The sequence below is a fragment of the Narcine bancroftii genome, chromosome 7, assembly GCF_036971445.1.
Source record: "Narcine bancroftii isolate sNarBan1 chromosome 7, sNarBan1.hap1, whole genome shotgun sequence".
NCBI lineage: Eukaryota > Metazoa > Chordata > Chondrichthyes > Torpediniformes > Narcinidae > Narcine > Narcine bancroftii.
In genome coordinates, this window is record NC_091475.1 from 51020718 (window position 1) to 51041397 (window position 20680).

Consider the following 20680-nt stretch of genomic DNA (forward strand, 5'->3'; position numbering starts at 1 on the left):
GTTGAAACCTCACTTGGAGTTTTGTGAGCAGTTTTTAGCTCATAATTTAAGAAAGGATGTGCTGACATTAGAAAGGGTTCAGAGGAGGTTCACAAGGATGATACTTGGAATTAAAATGTTATCATATGAGGAGCTTTTGACAGCTCTTGGCCAGTAGTCATTGGAATTTAGGAGAGTGAAGGGGGATCGCATCGAAACATTTTGAAACGTGTGGACAGAGTAAATGTAGAAAGGTTGTTTCCCATGGTAAGAGTATCTCAGGCAAGAGGACACAACTTCAGAATTGAAGGGCGTTTGTGGTATTATAAATGCTTTAGTGTGGAATCAGCTGCTGGGTAGCTGGAAGCATATTGGAGCTGTGATCTACGAGTGTAAGGCTTCAGTAATGACAAGTGTGTGGGGAAGTTCAAGAACATTAACTCTGTTAACTTTCTGACCCCAGTGCATTTGAGTCTGGGGTATTCTCCGATGGTGTTTGCACTATATTTTGTACTACTTGCATGGTGAAATGGCCTTCACTTTTAATCCAGTGTGAATCAGACAGCAGAGAGGCAAGGGCTAATAAGAGTAAAGTAACTTTCATTGTGCTTATGTGCCAGGCACTTTCCAGCAAGAGATAATCTAACCACTGATTTATGACATTCAGTCGCGCTGTATACAAGTTTGCACATCTGCAAGAAGCTGGAATAAATATTCTGCATTTTCTTGGATGAGTACAGATCCAATAACATCTAGGAAACTTGACATCATATAAATAGCATACATGTGCCACAATAAACATTCACTGACCCCACTGCACTGCATGTATTTGCAGTATGTACCATGTACAAAATGCACTTAACAATTTGTCAGTGGCTCTTTGGCTTCTAAACCCTGTACTGTACTGTATCAAATGACAACAGATTAAAAGTTAATAGATACAGTGATCCAGACCTGATTTTGCTGAAGGTCTTAATAAAAGTTGTTTTGCCAAAGTATCACTATAACAAACATCACCCAAATGTGATATTCAGTAGTAATGGAGAAACGCAGCATCCACTGCAACCCTTCATCAGGAATCTGGAAAAACAGGTTGATGCCTGAATAAAAAGGTGGGGGGGTTGAGGGTAAGAAAAAGAATATAGGCTAACAGGTAATAATAGGTAGATATTGGTAATAGGTAGATATTGATATAGGGAGGGTAGAAGAGAAAAAGTTGAGGCGAGAGTGAGAGAGGGCAGAAGCCTAAGAAATTAGATTTTCCGATAGGAGAAGGAAGAGAAAAGAGTGGGGTGGGGTTATGAAAATTGGAGAAGTTGATATTGATGCCATCTGGTGGATACTGCTGAGGCGGAATACAAGGTATTGTTCCTACAATTTGCAGGTGGCTTTGATTTGGCAGTCAATGAGACCATGGGTAGACATGTCAGTGTAGCAAAGTTGCGTGGAATTAAAGTGGTTGGCCATTGGGAGGTCCTTGCTGTTGTAGCAGACAGAGCAAAGGTGCTCAACAAAATGATCTTCGAGTCTGTGTCCAGTCTACTTGGTGAAGAGGAAAGCATATTGGGTGCACCTGATGCAGTAAATGACTCCAACGGATACATAACTCCAGTGTTGCTTCACTTGGAAGGTCTGACTGTGGCCCTGAACAGTGGTGAAGGGAGGAGACGTAAGTTCAAGTGTACCATTTCTTGTGGCCTCCTCTACACTGGGGAATTGATGCAGACTGGGAGATCACTTTTTGATCACTTTTACTCTGTCTGCTGCGACACCAAGGACCTAATTATTTTGCTTCCACACATCATTGCCACCTGACATGTCTATCCATGCCTTCATGTACTACAAATTCAGGGCCACCTGCAAATTGGAGGAAGAACATCTTGTCTTTCAACTCAGCAGTCTCCAATCAGACAGCAGGCATTTTTTAAAAATAAATTTAGACAGACAGCACAGTAACAGGCAATTTCAGTCCATGCCTCCCAATTTACACCCAATTAACCAACATCCTCAGTAAGTTTCGAATGGTGGGAGGAAACCAAAGCCCCAGGGAAAACCCACAAAAACATGGGGAGAATGTACAAACTCCTTACAGTATGGGATCCGAACTCCGGTCCTGATTGCTGGTGCTGTAAATGCATTGCACTAGCTGCTGTGCCAACTGTGCTGCCCCTCCAATTTTCATTACCCCCCCACTCCTGTTCTCTCTCTCTCTCTCTCTCTCTCTCTCTCTCTCTCCCTACCCCTCTTTCAGTCTTCTTTCCTCCAGCTCCACATCCTCTTCCCTTTCTTCTCATAGCAGAGTTATGCTTCTTAGCCCCTCTGCCCTCTCCCCCAATCACTTCTCAGTTTCTTTCTCTTCGACCCTCTCACCTGTATCCACCTTATGACCTCTTAACTGTTATTTGTGCTTCTTCCCTTCTCCTTCCTTCCTCCTCTCCTCTCCCCCTCTCCCTTCTTTCCACTTTTTAATTCAGGCATCAATCTATTTGTCCAGATTTCTGACAAAGGAGTCAGGTTGAAATGTTTGATTGCCTTTCACTTTCTATGGATGCTGTGTGACCTGCTGAGTTTCTCCAGCAATTTTGTGTGTTGCACTTGACCCCAGCATATGCAGATTTTCTTGCTTCAACATCACCAAAGGTAGCTTTGAAAGAGCTACTTCAATTAAAACTCCAGGTTTTGATAATTTAACAGTCATGGAGAAAAACTATTGGCAAAGACAAAATTTGGAGGTTGGGCAAAATCTGAGCCTGAAAAATCTCCTTGCATATGGTTGTTACTTTTGAGGCTCTTCACTGCTGATGCATTATCTGAGGGTCTGCTCAGGAAGAAAATTGAACCCCAATTCGACCACAGCCAGTCCAACTCCAGCCTCAATCCGAGTATTAATATTTTTCCATGCATGTCCCATTCAGAGACATTTGGGAACAAAAAGAAAAATTGATGTGCGCCTCACATCAGTTACTATTGATCAAGAACAGAGGGCATGTGCCATAATACTCTGAGTTATCATACCATGGATGAAGTTCTGAACTGAAATGATGCGTTGTAGCCTCACCAGATAATGAAACTGAATTTTTAAATATCAGAATGTGCACACGGATCCTTTCAGAACTCAACACACATATTTGTGACTCATTAGACCAAACAGAATAGCAGTCTCCAGTGTGGATTTGCATCCAAACTGACTATTTGTCCACAATAGTTTTAAGGTCCAAAATATTTAATGCATAGATTCATGGTAATATTTATCTTTCCCTTAACAGTTATTTCGAATAATTGTGAAGAAGAAGAATGGTAAAAAAATTGCTTCTGGGGTACAGGTTGCAGCAGATGTTGAGTATTGCACAGAAAAAGAAGAGAATGCAACAGATGTATGTGCAATAAGCATCGATAATGATATCATAACAATTCCACTTCAGGCGTAAGTATCATTCAATAATTAATTTAATTTGTACACGAAGAAGCCTGACTGAAATTTACATTCCATATTAACAAAAATAAGATGTGAAAAACATCACTAACAAAATTCAATTGATGCATCTCATTGAAAATCAAGAGTAAACTTGATTAGAGGGAGGAGACCGATTAGCTTCGTGCTATAGTTTTTAGTTTTTCCTTTTTTAATCTTTTTATTTTAATACAACAGTCCAATAAATGGGTCTGACATGGTTGCATGCATTTTGTTTATCACTAGATTGAGTTATTACAAGTTGTAATGGCCATGTAGCGGGTCGAGCGAGTGCGTAGCGCGGTGTCACAAACCATGGTCGACATGGTGCTGTGGGCCGCGGAACACCAATCCAAACAGGTGCATACTTAGCTAACTGCATGCTGAAGAATGGCATGTTGTCCTGCTGAGTATCCTGCCGAAAGGCACGGGACACTCACAAGGATCAGTTTAAACCTACCGGTCTTGTGGATCAGAAACACTCCAAGAGCAATGTCCTGCCTTGTCCAGTGGAGCCTGTGACAGGCGGGGTATAAAAGAAGATTGTAAAATCTGAATAAAGTCAGTCTGGAGTTGACTAATCTGGTGTGTGTGTGCATTACTTTAGTAGCTTTACCGTAGTAGCCGCAACATCAGTGACCCCGACTGATTCAGCCAAAATTTGAGTCTATAGTTATCATGGACACAGCTACAGCAGCTGGGACTTCACTTGTCTCCTTTCTGGACCTATCAACTTTGGGTATGGCTTATTCAGGCTGAAACCCAGTTTCGTCTTCATGGCATTACAGTGGAGGACACAAAATTCTGGCCCATTGTAGGTGCGTTGGATGCCGCTACTGCATCTTGAGTCAGTGAATTTATTGCCAATCCCCCAGGAGACAACCAATACACCAGGTTCCGCCAATTTCTCCTGGATACCCTGGAATTGAGAAGGCATGAGCGTGTTATGTGGCTTTTGAATATGGAAGGCCTGGGTGATAGGAATCCATCTGACCTAATGAATGAGATGCTCGCATTAGCAGATGGTTATTCTCATTGCCTGCTCTTTGAAACTCTATTACTGTCCAAACTCCCAGCTCGTGCGTGTTGCCATACCAATCACTAACATGGATTTCCGCCATCCCCATGACATAGTGCAGGAGGCTGACAAGTTCTATTGTACTCCAACACAAGAGTTTGCTCACATGCAGCCCGTTTTAGCTGCAGATGCATCTCCCGTATCCTATGAGCCTCCTATATCTGAAGTTCAATCAAAGAAGGAGGAACATGCCGACAGACATTGAGAATGGTGTTTTTACCATCACCGTTGGGGAAAAAAATGCCCATAAATTTGTCCAGCCATGTACCTGTTACAGAAAAAAAGACGGGAAATGAAAAAACCGGCTGCCAGAAGTAGCCTCGGCAGCAGGTGCAAGTGCTGGCCTATTGTATCTTCAAGACAACGCTGGTAAGTGCAAATTTCTTGTAGACACGAGTGCTGAGGTCAGTTTGCTCCTGCCGACTTATTTTGAAAAAACTCATAACCAACAATACCTGGCTCTTCAAGCGGCAAATGGGACCACCATTCCCAGCTTTGGCACGCGACGGATCACAATTGGAATAGGAGGGACCACATTCCATTGGAATTGCATCTTAGCTTCTGTTGCTCAGCTCATTTTGGGTGCAGAATTTTTAAGATCCCATGACTTGCTGGTAGACGTGAAACGGAGGAAATTTTCAAACATACCTGCTGGTATGCAGCAAAGGGAGAGTTTCCCAGCTCGGGGTGCATACCCTACACAAACACGCCTATGCTGCCTTGCTCAATGAATTTCCCCGTATTCTCTCTCCTAATTTCAATGCCTCCAAAACAGCCCATGGTGTGACCCATTACATATCACTTCAGGCTCACCGATTTATTCCAGGACTCGTCATCTTCCACCCAATAAACTGCTGCAAACAAAGGGAGAGTTTACTGCAATGAAGGAATTGGGTATCATTCGTCGATCCAATAGTCCTTCGGCATCACCATTACACATGGTACCCAAGAAAGCAGGTGGATTATCGCCTGCGGCGATTACCGTAGGCTCAATGTTATAACTACACCTGACAGGTACCCGATCCCTCATGTACAAGATTTCGCTGCCCATCTACACAATTGCTGCATTTTCTCCAAAATTAATCTTGTCAAGGGATCCATAAGGATGACATTCATAAAATGGTGATTATTACCCCTTTAGGGCTTTTTGAATTTCTTAGGATGCCGTTTGGATTGAAAAATGCTGCTCAAACCTTCCAGTGGCTTACGGACGCTTTCGGCAGTGATTTGGAGTTTGCATACTTTGACTTGGATGACATCCTCATAGCCAGTCAGACTGAACGAGATCACCTCCTGCATTTACACCGCCTTTTCCAACGGCTGGAGGAATTCAGTCTTACCGTGATCCCTGGCAAATGCCAACGATATATTTCCCTTATCCAGCAATATAGATGCAGTCCGTGCTTTTTCCAAACCTACCACTGTTAAGGGTAGATATTTGGGCATGATAAACTTCTATCACCGGTTTATTCCAGCAGCTACTGACATTCTTCAACCACCGTTTCAGATCCTCTTCACCAACACAGGGACGTTACCTGGAAATGAGAGGCAGAGGTTGCGTTTACGACTGCCAAAGAAGCTTTGGCCAAAGCAGCAATGCTTACCCATCCTAACTCTGAAGCTACCTTGACACTTAGAACTGATGCCTCGAGTATGGCCGTGGGTGTGGTTCTCGAGCAGTATGTCAATGGCCATTGCCTACCCCTCGCTTTCTTTAGCTGACATTTAATGCCAGCAGAAATGAAATATAGTATGTTTGATCAGAAGCTGTTGGCAATGTATCTAGCCACACGGCACTTCTGATATGTTTTGGAAGGTCGGCATTTCACTGTGTTTACAGATCATAAGCCACTCATTTTTTCCTTCAGCAAAATAACGGATCTATGGCCGGCAAGACAGCAGCGTCACTTATACATTTCAGAATTCATGATGGACGTGCGCCATGTTTCAGGAAAAGACAATCTCATCACAGATATGCTGTCCAGACTGACTGTATATCATGTTCAGGGTGAAATTGATATTTCTGAATTGGCCAGTGCACAGGCCATAGACCCCGATGTTCAGGCATACAGTATGGCCATTACTAACTTGGACATACAACGGATGGCGCCACAGCTGGGCGACCCAACCCTACTTTGTGACGTGTCTTTGGGCTACCCTAGACCATTGATTCTGGCATCATGGCCTTTTTGACCAGATACAGGGCTTGTCTCATCCGGCCATCAGAACATCAGTCAAGCTCATGTCAAATAAATAAATACATATGATATGGACTGAAAAAAGACTGCGCAATGAGCCTTTGCCTGTGCATACAATGGGCAGTTGTAGACCAAAATTCAGCGGCACACCAAGGCAACTCTTCAGCTTTTTCCAGTGCTACGCAGGAGGTTTGAACACATGCATGTGGACCTGGTCGGACCATTGCCAATATCTCAAAACATGAGATACATTCTAACAGTTGTACACCATTTCACGCGCTGGCCAGAGGCCATCCCGTTGCCATCCAGTGACACTGAAACATGTGGTTGGGCATTCATCATCAATTGGAACACCACAGCATACCATCCACAGTCCAACGGCCTTGAGGAACGTTTCCACCGACAACTGAAGTCCGCACTTAAGGCCCGACTCACTGGTCCCATTTGGGTTGATGAGTTGCCATGGGTTCTACTGGCAAGTACGGAAGTGCACTGACAATAACCACAACAGCAGAGCAAGTATAAGACCGCTTTAATAAACTAATAAGTACACTAAGAGGTCTTGTCTCTCTGCAAGACAAACCTGGAAGGCTAGACTGTAGCTCTGGACTGCTTTATATACAAGGTTACTGGTATGATCCCTGGTGACCTAGTGGTGTATTTACATATCACCGCAGGTAGAACTTGGGCCTACCTTGAAATGGAGCCTGCAGAGTCGATTCCTGCTCACCCAAGACTGCAATGGCAGTCCCTGGGTAAGACTCATTTGATTCCGGTGCCAACTCCATGGAACATTGCGGAAGATGACGCCGGAGCCCAAATATGTCCTCCAGATTATGAAGAACAACCACGCATGTGCGAAAATCAGTGCATGCTCGCTATACTGATCTTGGCCCAAACTGCGGGGGACCTGACTTCTCTCGGCCCAGTGATGCTGGACTGACAGGAGGGGAGATCTGAACCCGCAGTTGGGCTGAAGTGCTATCAGCATCAATGGAGGGGGAAGATATTTATCCAGGTATGAAGGAGGAAGAAACTGTCAAATATAAGGGCAGGCCCATATCTAAACAGTTTTCAATGAAGTTTAAATCTGACCCTCACTATTCAAACTCAGCAAGTGAAATTGATATATCCAAACAGATAGAAGATTTGGCAAGTCAGATAGGTCAAGGTTTTTCATCAATGAAAGAACAACTTACTGATATGAAGGGAGAGATATCATCGATTAAGATGGATGTGGCAAAGTATGTGAAATTGGTGGATAAGGTACAAAATAAATTTAAGAAGATTGAAGAAGATTTTCATGACTGTAAGGATGATCTGGAACAATGTAAAGAGAAGATGGGTCTGACGGAGGATTCATTCATTGGTTGGGAAATTCAAGGAAATGATTTATTGAAGAAAACTGACGCATTAGAAAATCAAAATTGAAGGAATAGTGTTAAGATTGTTGGTCTTCTGGAAGATTTTGTGGGTCCGGACCCAGTTCAATTTTTCCAGAAATGGATTCCTAAAGCTTTGGGGAAGAATACTTTCTGAATGATTTGGAATTGGATAGAGCTCATAGCTCATCAATCTCCATGCTCCATCTGAATTAGATGTTTATGCTATCAAGATAGAGAATTGATTTTAAGAGTTGCAGTTCAAAATATGAGAAGTAATCAAGGCCCCCGGTAGTTAAGAATAATAGTTTTTCTCACCTCGACCATTGCTATGCCTGTTCTTCAGTGGGAGGCGGAATTTTCTTTGGCATTCAACTGTTCTTCTCATTGAAACATGCATAGTCAATGTTCAGTTTGTTCAGAAGGGAAGTGTCATTGTTGTTGACTCACAAGGTTGTCTTGTGATCTGTTTTTCTTTTGATACCTTGCTACATGCTCTTCATGTCGCTGCTGTCGCACGGTTGACTATGGATCTACTGTGCTTTACCTTCTGAATTGCACGAAAGAGTTCATCTCCTGTCTTGAAGGCTGCATCTTGAGTTGTGAGAAGTGCATGGACCTCTGCATCCAACCATGATTTCTGATCAGACCTGGTTGTGTAGCATTTGATCTCTGTGACATCCTCAATGCACTTGCTAATGTAGCCAGTCACTGTCCTCTTGTACTTGTCAATTTTATGTAGTTTTTGCAGGTGGCCACCTCCCTGAAAGAGCTGCAATCCAAGGGATCAAAGCAGTCTTGTAGCCACTGACGCCTCCATCTGGCCATGTCCTGATCTCCCTGTGAACTGACCTCATTCGTTTTTCCAGTGGTCTGTATGCTGGGGTTAGCAGGTGGGAAATGTGGTTCAAGCATCTAAGGTGGGGGCAAGGGCCAGAGACATTGGTGTACATGATGTCTAGGTGTTCTGTCGTCTGGTGGCGAAGTGAATATGCTGTTGAAATCAGAGGAGAACGGTTTTCAGGTTGGTATGGTGAAGTTGCCAGCTACCATCATCGAACTGACAGAGTGACAAATCTGGGCTTCACAGATGACATCATAAAGCATAAAGTGGGAAGATGACCAAATTTTTCATTAAAAAAAGTTTCTTGTCCCTCTCTCCTTATACCACCTACTCAAAAATTATACAAACAAGAATTAAATGTGTTATGTAGTAATATGAAATGTAGAAAAGAGAGAAAAATAATTTTCTGGATAGTATGAAGGGTTGGTTCACACAAATCCTATGGTATTTGTACAACTGTTTTAGGAAAAAAGATTAATACAGGTCTTAAGAGGCCAGAAATCCATTTTTTACATATTTAATCTTAAACTTTGCACATATAGGCTCCAAATTTGTAAAAAGATAGCAAATTTATTTCTTAAATTGTATGTAATTTTCTCCAAAGAAATACAACTTTGAATTTCTGCATTCCATCTTTCCATACCTAAATATGTGCCTGATTTCCAAGTCACTGCAATACACTTCCTTGTCACCGCAAATACAATTTTAATAAATTTCATTTGATAAAATAATAATTTTAACTTAGGTCTTGTTCCTTTTATATATCCCAATAAAAATAGGTCTGAAGTTTGTGTAAATACGGTACCAGTAATTTGTTCCAGAAAATGTCCTAAGTTCACCCAAAAAGGCCTTACTTTAGAACATGACCAAGTCGAATGTCAAAATGTTCATATCTCTTCACCACATCTAAAACATTTATCTGATAAATATGATTTCATTTTATTCAATTTTTGCAGTGTTATGCAAACATAAATGCCAGTGTCATTGATGCAGATAATGATATACCTTATATACCTTATATTTATAGTGTTTGTCATGCAGTCTTGACAAAGATCTGACTATATTTTCTCATCAATTATAATATTTAGATCTGGCTCCCATTTCTTTTTTTATATTTTATTTAATATAAAACCATTTACAAACATATCATAATATTTGAAACTTAATCCAAATACATGTGATAGTTTATATATAAAAAAGAAAATTAAAAATACAAAAGAAAGAAAAATCTCCTCAAAATTTGCCTACCCCTCCCCTCAATCCCCTACAAACTAAAGAGAAAACTAAAAAGAAAAAGAAAAAGGACAAGAAAACCACAACAGGAGCTCTTCACTTTCCAATACTTTTAAACTTGTATACATATTCATAGAGACCCTTGAGAGAAAAGGAATGTTCGAGATGCATTTAAATTTTAATACCAACAGTATGTAAATATGGGCTCCATATTTCACAAAAAATACAATATTTATCTCTTAAATTATAAGTAATTTTTTTCGTGGAATACAACTCCAAACTTCTGCATGCCATCTGTCCATTCCCAAATCAATATGTGACTTCCAAGTTATAGCAATATATTTTATAGCTATTGTCAAAGCAATTCAAACAAATTTTATTTGATACATATTCAATTTTAATTTAGATTTAACTCCTCTAACATCTCCCAGTAAAAATAACATTGGATCCTGTGGCAATCTAACTCCAGTTATTTGTTCTAATAAATTACCCAAATCAAGCCAAAAAGGTTTAATTGTGGAACACTGCCAAGTTGAATGCAAAAAAGTACCACTTCTTGTCCACATCTAAAACATAAATCTGAATAAATATAATTCATATTATTTAACTTTTGTGGTGTTAAATATAACTGATGAATAAAATTATATTGAACTAACTGATATCTCACATTTATTGTACTTTTCATACTCTCTCTACATCTATTTGCTTATTTAAATCTACCTCCCATTTTTTAATTGATTTATGAACTTCTTTTCAAGCCTTTTGTCTGCTCCCATTTATATATAGATTTATGAACTCTCTGTTTAATAGTGCCTGCTTGTAATAAAAGGTACATTAAATTTCTTAGTATTACTTCTCCTATAAGAAATTCCAACTCACTGAAAATTGGTAAAACCATTGTTGGACCTAACTTTTCCCACAGATATACTCTCAATTCAAGATAGCAAAAATGTGTATTCCAGGTTATTCCATATTTATTCCTTTATATTTGAAATAATATCAATTGACCTTGTTCATAACAATCTATATTTTTAATGCCTTTATGAAATCAAATATTTAAAAATTGATTATCTTTAGGAAAATGTATAAGATTATTTTGAATCAAAGGTGTCTTAGGAGATATACTTCATTTTGTTCCAATGTTGTTATTTATCTTATTCCAAATAGTAATCATATATTTCAACAATGATGGGGTAAAATCAGCATGTGATCATCGCAATTTTAAATTTAATCAATATTTGTTGATTTAAAAGTTTATTAATTACAGATATGGAAACATTTTAAATAAAATATTCAAAAACAATGTAGGTTTCAAGTTTGAAGAGGAAAGAACGTTGAAAAGGTTTCAGCAGATAAAATTATATTGGTCCAAAAGAAGTGTGTAACAATATTGGCAAGGGTTGTTTTGCACCTTGATGTAATGATGTTCTGGAACAAGCCAAATGCAAGCATTGCTGTTAAGGACTGAGTTTGTTTCAGATTTTCCATAATGAAATCACTTGATTTGGATGATGGAGGACTTCACCACAATAGCATACATTATCTAGATTCCTGGTTAATTATCCAAGACTTTAAGACTGTATTTGAATGATGCCAATTCACAGAGATTTTTGTAACATTTTCTGCCAAATTCAGAATTCACTGAATCAATGATGTTAAAATATTTTGTGTTAAAACTTTTTTTCATCCCCTTGCACAGGTTTACTTGCACCTGTGATCTTACTGTTGATCCAGAGCTTGATTTTGGTACTGTGTTAGCTGATAGTAAAATTATTTCCAAGAAAATACATATTGAAAATCATGGATCTCTCCCAGGTATGATTTTATTTTTGCAACAGCATCTTGAAAACTCTCAAATGTGTTTATTTATGCCACTTTTCTATTATTCAAGATTCAATTTATTGTCATGTAATAAAGACAGTGCAATATTCACAGAATTTGTTTTTGTCTGCCGTAAGGCAGACCGATTTGCCATCGGCAGAAATTGTCTGAAGTGCCTCTTACAGTCAGAGAAAGAGAAACAAAAGAGTCACCGAGTGTCCGTGGATTCAACTTTAGTGTTTCTGCAAAACTCGCAGCCATACAGAGTTCAGTCCAAACCATCAGCAACCCGAGCTCCAAATCTGAACCTCCAACACGATGAGGAACCCTTCAGTGCCCTTGGCACACTTTTGCATCCCAGCTCTTATACCTGGTACGCTTTCAGCCAGTCTTAAGCCAGTTTCCAGCAGCCCACAGACCTGTGTGAATCCCTCAACTGCAGTTGGCCACAGCCCACAGCCTGCATGGATTCTCTGCATCTTCAGCTGTACAGCCCTTCACTGGTCTGTTGCCATGATCACCATCCCATGGGTCATCTCCTTTGCTTCTCTTTCTCAAACCAAGTTGGTCTCCCCATTCTCTGGAATTTGGACCCCATGGGAGCACTGTATTTCCATTTCGTACTGACTCTGTCTTCCGATGAGGAAGTCAAGGATCCAGTTGCAGAGTGGGGTGCGGAAGCCAAGAGTTTGTAGCTTCTTGACAAGCATTGAGGGAATAATGGTATTGAAGGCTGAGGCGTAGTCAATGAAAAGCAGCCGTCTGTATGAGTTGCGGTTTTCGTGGTGATCCAGAACTGAGTGGCAAGCCAGCGATATTATGTCTGCTGTGGAATGATTGTGACGATAGACGAATTGCAGTGGGTCCAGACCTTTTCTTAGGTATGGGTTAATTCTGACCAGTGCCAGCCTCTCAATGCATTTCATTACAGTAGAAGTTAGTGCTACTGGGTGATAGTCGTTGCGGCACCTCACACTACTCTTCTTAGGAACTGGGTTGATTATTGCCCTTTTAGTCCATTTCTCCATGAACTCCGTATTAATTTACACCATATTAATGAACACCTTTAATTTAACCTGGATCTCAACCTTTAATATGATAGATGTTTGAGTATTCTCATCCCCTGGAGAGAAAAAGAGAGTTAGAATTCCAAAAATGTAAGGCAATAAAAACATTTTGTATCTCAGTCCTAAATGGCTGATCCTTAATTGTGTAATTATGCTCATTAGTTATGGATTCTCCCTGGAGAGGAAATACAAAATCTTGAATGTCTTCAGGAAATTACATCTCATTTTTGTGAGCTTCTCTGAGTGTTAGATAAAGTTTTTTCAATTGTTATTATTGAGAAAAAAAAATCAGATGCAAGGTATCACTGTTTTAAATCTATTCTGTTCAGTTTTCAACAATAATATATCCTTCCAAAAGAAGGAAGGGTGTAATTTTGTACAATAACCAAATGTTTCCTAAATGTAGTCTGTGCAATCTTGGTAAGATTTACTGATTTTGTATTCCAACCTATTTTTCAAAAATATCAAGATAACAGCAGTTTTCTAAATTGCTTCCTTTCTTTTCTTTCTTTGGCTTGGCTTCGCGGACGAAGATTTATGGAGGGGGTAAAAGTCCACGTCAGCTGCAGGCTCGTTTGTGGCTGACAAGTCCGATGCGGGACAGGCAGACACGGTTGCAGCGGCTGCAGGGGAAAATTGGTTGGTTGGGGTTGGGTGTTGGGTTTTTCTTCCTTTGCCTTTTGTCAGTGAGGTGGGCTCTGCGGTCTTCTTCAAAGGAGGTTGCTGCCCGCCAAACTGTGAGGCGCCAAGATGCACGGTTTGAGGCGAGATCAGCCCACTGGCGGTGGTCAATGTGGCAGGCACCACCTTTTAGGCAGTCCTTGTACCTTTTCTTTGGTGCACCTCTGTCACGGTGGCCAGTGGAGAGCTCGCCATATAACACGATCTTGGGAAGGCGATGGTCCTCCATTCTGGAGACGTGACCCATCCAGCGCAGCTGGATCTTCAGCAGCGTGGACTCGATGCTGTCGACCTCTGCCATCTCGAGTACTTCGACGTTAGGGATGAAAGCGCTCCAATGGATGTTGAGGATGGAGCGGAGACAACGCTGGTGGAAGCGTTCTAGGAGCCGTAGGTGATGCCGGTAGAGGACCCATGATTCGGAGCCGAACAGGAGTGTGGGTATGACAACGGCTCTGTATACGCTTATCTTTGTGAGGTTTTTCAGTTGGTTGTTTTTCCAGACTCTTTTGTGTAGTCTTCCAAAGGCACTATTTGCCTTGGCGAGTCTGTTGTCTATCTCATTGTCGATCCTTGCATCTAATGAAATGGTGCAGCCGAGATAGGTAAACTGGTTGACCGTTTTGAGTTTTGTGTGCCCGATGGAGATGTGGGTAGTCATGGTGGGGAGCTGGCTGATGGAGGACCTCAGTTTTCTTCAGGCTGACTTCCAGGCCAAACATTTTGGCAGTTTCCGCAAAGCAGGACGTCAAGCGCTGAAGAGCTGGCTCTGAATGGGCAACTAAAGCGGCATCGTCTGCAAAGAGTAGTTCACGGACAAGTTTCTCTTGTGTCTTGGTGTGAGCTTGCAGGCGCCTCAGATTGAAGAGACTGCCATCCGTGCGGTACCGGATGTAAACAGCGTCTTCATTGTTGGGGTCTTTCATGGCTTGGTTCAGCATCATGCTGAAGAAGATTGAAAAGAGGGTTGGTGCGAGAACACAGCCTTGCTTCACGCCATTGTTAATGGAGAAGGGTTCAGAGAGCTCATTGCTGTATCTGACCCGACCTTGTTGGTTTTCGTGCAGTTGGATAATCATGTTGAGGAACTTTGGGGGACATCCGATGCGCTCTAGTATTTTCCAAAGCCCTTTCCTGCTCACGGTGTCGAAGGCTTTGGTGAGGTCAACAAAGGTGATGTAGAGTCCTTTGTTTTGTTCTCTGCACTTTTCTTGGAGCTGTCTGAGGGCAAAGACCATGTCTGAGGGCAAAGAAGCGAGCTGCCCACCAGGCTCACCTTACAAAGCCGTCCTGTCCAGAGAAGAAACAAGCCTTCCGTCGCGCATGCAGCCATCTTCAGCGCAAACTCCGGGAAATCCAAAATGAGTGGTGGACTAGCCTCGTCAAACGAACCCAGCTCAGCGCGGACATTGGCGACTTCAGGGGTTTCTACGAGGCTCTAAAGGCTGTGTACGGCCCCTCACCCCAAGTCCAAAGCCCGCTGCGCAGCTCAGACGGCAAAGTCCTCCTCAGCGACAAGATCTCCATCCTCAACCGATGGTCAGAACACTTCCAATCTCTTTTCAGTGCCAACCGCTCAGTCCAAGATTCCGCCCTGCTCTAGCTCCCTCAACAGCCCCTAAGGCTAGAGCTGAATGAGGTCCTCACCCTGGATGAGACATATAAGGCAATCGAACAACTGAAAAGTGGCAAAGCAGCAGGTATGGATGGAATCCCCCCAGAGGTCTGGAAGGCTGGCGGCAAAACTCTACATGCCAAACTGCATGAGTTTTTCAAGCTTTGTTGGGACCAAGGAAAACTGCCTCAGGATCTTCATGATGCCACCATCATCACCCTGTACAAAAACAAAGGCGAGAAATCAGACTGCTCAAACTACAGGGGAATCACGTTGCTCTCCATTGCAGGCAAAATCTTCGCTAGGATTCTACTAAATAGAATAATACCTAGTGTCGCCGAGAATATTCTCCCAGAATCACAATGCGGCTTTCGCGCAAACAGAGGAACTACTGACATGGTCTTTGCCCTCAGACAGCTCCAAGAAAAGTGCAGAGAATTGCTTCCTTTACCCTCATGTTTACTTACAGCTTCTCCTGAACTATCACACCAAGGTCTCTCTGTTCATAACAATATAAACATTTCTCATTATTCTTGGCTTTTCTATTTTACCTATCAATACACATAACCTCCCATTTTCCAAATTTTCTTCCATCTACCTTTTTGTCCCTGTTGTTTGATCTGTCCATGTCCTTTTTCAGAACTCTTGTGTCCTCAAAATATGCTATTCTTTCTGCTTCATATCTTCAGCTATCTTCAATATATATCATAGTGTTTTCAGTTAAATTCCTAATGGAAATTGCAACTAGCTATGACCCAAAACTAATCCCTCTAGAATTTCTTCAGTCACAAAAAAATTACTGTTTAATTTATGTCCTTTAATTGATCTATGGCAACATGTTACTCCTATCCCCATTATCTGAAGTAGAAACCTTACAAGATGCTTTCTGAAACTCTGAAGACAGTACTACATCCACTCATTTCTCTGTTACCATCTTGTTTCTGAAGATTAATACTTTCCAAATGCTGGAAATTTGAAATATGATTGAATTTTTTTTTCCAATGATCTTCAGAAATTCCATGCCTCACATGAGCCCTTCAGTATTTGGTGTAATGTTTATTCATAAACTTTAAAAGTTCCAAATGCCATGGTTGTGTTACAAAGTGAAGTATTGTTAATAAATAATTGAACTTCCAACTTGAATAATATTTTTAAAGCACTAGAAATACATAACAATCAAAATGTTTTTGCAGATTTGCTTCATATTGTTTTTCAGGTTTTCCCTGAATTTAATGATGCAAAAAATGTCCAGAAACTTGTTAACTTTTCTCTCTCCCACAGGTCGCTTTGCAATTACAAATATAAAAAATCCATGCTTGACAATTATGCCAAGGAATGGAACAGTTCCAGCGAAAGCAGTGTTTTTGGTTAAAGTTGAATTGTGTTCCAAACAGCCATTGATTCTTGATGAAATAGTCATGTAAGTCTATATGTTTGAAGTTGGCTCATAAGTTATTGATGTTATCTTGCTGATCATTTCCACTGGATTATTTTCTCAAATTACTTTTCTCCAGTGAGTATAGCCAAATTTCTAAATTACACCTGTTTATGATACTCTCATTTTCTACATATGCTAATAAATAGCCTAAAAGTCTGATTTGACCTCTGCAACAATATGATTTTGTCCCAATGCAGCTAATACCAATCATGAGGAAAAATCAATCCAAAATATCACCAGTGTTGAAATGAAGCAATCAAGTTTGTTCAAGTTTATTATCATCTGATTGTACAAGTATAACCTGATGAAACTGTGTTTTTTTTAATCCTCGGTGTAAAACATGCAAATATACAGCCATAACACACAAACAGACAAATGATACATCTGCAGGACACAGTACATTTATAAAAATAAATAAATATTGTTAAATAAATAGTAGAGTCTCAGATGGTTTGTTTGAACAGTTCCTCAGTCATTCAGCAATCTCACTGCCAGTGGGAGGAAGCTGTTTATCATTCTGGTGGTTCTGGCTTTGATATTCCTGTATGTCTTTCCCACTATTTTCCCAGAGACCCTCTCTGCTGTTCTTCTGGTCCTGTAGATTGACCTCTAAGCATAATCATTATCAAAATGGTCAGGATTCCCAGTCCAGAAACCTAATACATGATTCTTGATGTCTCTTCCACTTTCTAATTGCTGATTGATTCACCCCACCTCTTGATTCCATGACCTGACTCTTTGGTTCTAACTGCTTTCCTTCTGTTTTCTTTCTTAGTCTCACTCCTTGCCTCCCTCCCCAGAATCCAATACTATTTACCCCTTCCATGCCTCCATATTTTGAACTTTTGAAGACAAAACTACCGTATATAATCATGTAATCAAGTTTTTGGATCAGTTTTTCGGGACAAATAAAAGTGGGGGGTCAACTTTTAACAGGCTGAACTTTTGACCTCGAGGTACTTGCATGGTTCAAGGTAATGGGAGCTTGGATGGCTGGGATTGGTGGTAAGTCCAAGGTCATGGCATTGGGAGCTTGAATGGGTGGGCGGTCAGGGTGAGGATGCGCGGACGGGAGTTTAGATGGGCGTGCGGCAGGGGTTAGGGTTCACTGTCAGGGTGTTGGAAGCAAGGATGGGTGGCCAGGGCCAAAAATAAGGGGTTGACTTTTACACAGATCATACAAAAACACCTGATTTTTGGGACAAAAAAAGGGAGGGGGGCGGTTTTGAATATTACACAGTTATACATGATTACATGAGTGTATATATGGTACCAAATATTGCCCTCTGTATGAACAATATAAGTCATTTGTGCAGCTTGGTGCTTCTTATTTACCCATTTTTGATATAAAACATTCAGGATTTTGAATATATGTCCTGAAATATAGACATTTAAATTTTACCCCAAGTTGATTTTATATCTCTTTGTATTTTTAATTTGAATTTTTGTATTATAAATCACTACTGATGCCCCCTGATTTTAACCAGTGGCATTTGTCAAGCATGCTCATGAGCTTTTTATCTCTGAGGTTTTATGTTATTTCAGTCAGCAGTCTGAATTGTGTATTAGCCATAAGGGAGTTGAACCAAACTGAAAAATAAGCCTTTGACATTCACATATATCGCGGAAAAGGTTTCAGGTGGTATAAATTTGCCACGTAGCTTATAAATGAGCACTCTGCTTCTTCCAGCATCACAAGTAACTCAAATGTTTGGAAAAAGATGGATATTTTGGTTCTTCTGGCCTTGTAATATCCACAGAGGAAATTTATTTTAATTGTTAAGGTCATAAATGCAATTGCACTTCAGGGAAATGTTTGAGGCCCAGCCATCTATACTGATACAACTTAACCAATATAAAACTGATTTTGGATTGTGCTGCACTGAAAATCAATAGGATGTGATTGAATTTCTGGGCAAGACAGGTGACCATGAACATATCCTTGAATATGTCCTGCATGACCTTCCTGGTAACTTCATCCAGCTAGAATGTTACTTCTAGTCAGGACAGACTTCTTCCCAGAGGCCTTTCTGGCCCACAAGCAATTCCTTTTTCTGTTCTCCATCTCAACCATGAATTCTATCAATTTTGAGTCAGACAATATATTCAAAATATACCGGGAATTGTCGATTAATTAGGTGTAATTTGGTGGTATGGGCTCATGGCTGAAATGGACTGGAACCGTGCTGTATATATAAATTTAAATTGAAAAAAAAAGGGGTGACTGTTCTGACATTTCTCCAGTAAAACAATACTTTGAAGTGACTTCTGAAATAGGTTGTATCAGTGACGTGTTGAGATATGCAGTTCAATCAGTTCCAATTTAATTAATATGGTCTTGAGGACCATAACTCTTACTTTTCTGTATGTTAATGTGTGAAATTGTGATGCAGGGTCTTGACCTGAAATTTTAATTATCCCTTTGCTTCCTTAAATGCTCCTTGATCCACCAACTTTCTGTAGCAGTTTGTTTCTTTTGAATGTAAAACAGTGTATTTGGCACTGATTAAAATTACCCATGTAGGAGTTGCAGCAAGACAAAGTAACATTGTTTTATTTTGCCCCTTTGAAGTTGTGGTAAACCATTGTTATACTGTGATTGGCTACTGCCGGATGGACACGTTTCCATAACCCTTTTGCCTGCTCCCCATTCACCCTGCCATGATCAGTTAATGAGGTTGGTCTATAAAACTGCCCCCAGTAAAAGCCTTATAGCAGCGCTATGGTGGCACTACAACTTCCAGAAGGCATTGAACCAGCTATGCGTGATTATGTCAGCGTGTGTTGAGCACATGATTCTGGCATTTAAAAGGTTGCACGGGTTATTAAGAGTAAATCCATTTGATTCACTCTAGAAATTCCTTGTGTGGTTATTTCGTCGTGTCCACTGTGATTCCAGTGGCCACAATTGGTGACTCCTGCATGTCTAAAAACATATTTTTGGTCAAACAAGCAGCCAATGCTGTGAAGCTACTACCTTTCTGAATAGCTGAGCCTGAACTGTGGTTCCAACAGGCTGAAATTACAATTTCACCTTCACAAAGTCGAATTGGACACCATTTGTTATTACCATCTTGTCAGTGCCCTGGACCAGGCTGTCGTTAAGAGTGTTGGCAACTTCCTACAGGATCCACTATGTACCAGCAAGTATGATGCTTTAAAACCACTTTTTTTTACAGATATATGGTATGGTAGGGAAAGGGCAGTCAAACTACTACATCTTGATGGGTTGGGAGACCGCGCCCCTACAAGAAAATGAAGTAATATCTGAAACCGGAGAGACTCATCATCGACCCTTGATTGTCTGATGCCATGAACACATTTGAACTCTGGCTTCGCTGCTTTGAGGACTTCCTGACGGTGACAGTGAAAGTTGTTAACATGGACGAGGACAGATTGAAGCTCCTCTTCTCATGAGTTGGGCCCCTGGTCTTCCCATTGATTAATGACACCAAATCGTATGTGGAGGCCATGGGTATACTGAAGGTCTAGTATCACAGAAGGGTGAATGAGGTCTATGCAAGACACCTCCTGGCCACCAGGATGCAGCGACCCGGTAAGTTGAGCACTGAGTATCTCTGGGCCCTCTTTAGGGTGTGCAACTGCAAAGCCATGTCGGCTACCCAGATTGTGGAGGACGTCAACCTATGTGGTTGGCATCCGCTCTGGATATAAAAGACAGCGACTCCTGGAACAGAAGGAACTCAACTTGCAAGGGGCCATTGAGTTGCTGGACATGGCCCTCCAAAATTCAGACACGACCCAACTGCCTCTTGACTGCTGCAGGCACTGCTATCTTGGGACGCGGGAATCATCCCATGTCGTGAGCGACTGGTTGCAGGTATCATCACATTCCTCTAGTGATCTGACCTCGGCCGCTTTGGTGGGTGATC

At 41.1% G+C, this 20680-nt stretch overlaps 1 protein-coding gene across 5 annotated transcripts in view; it reads left to right on the forward strand.

Moving 5' to 3' along the window:
- LOC138738909 (cilia- and flagella-associated protein 47-like) overlaps positions 1-20680 on the forward strand; it is a 614550-nt gene that overhangs the window by 106838 nt on the left and 487032 nt on the right. For all 5 annotated transcript variants that reach the window (XM_069890090.1, XM_069890093.1, XM_069890088.1 and 2 more), the window contains 3 exons: positions 3246-3403; positions 11865-11980; positions 16631-16769. In XM_069890090.1, the coding sequence (XP_069746191.1) occupies positions 3246-3403; positions 11865-11980; positions 16631-16769 (413 nt within the window). The remainder of the gene's footprint in view (positions 1-3245; positions 3404-11864; positions 11981-16630; positions 16770-20680) is intronic.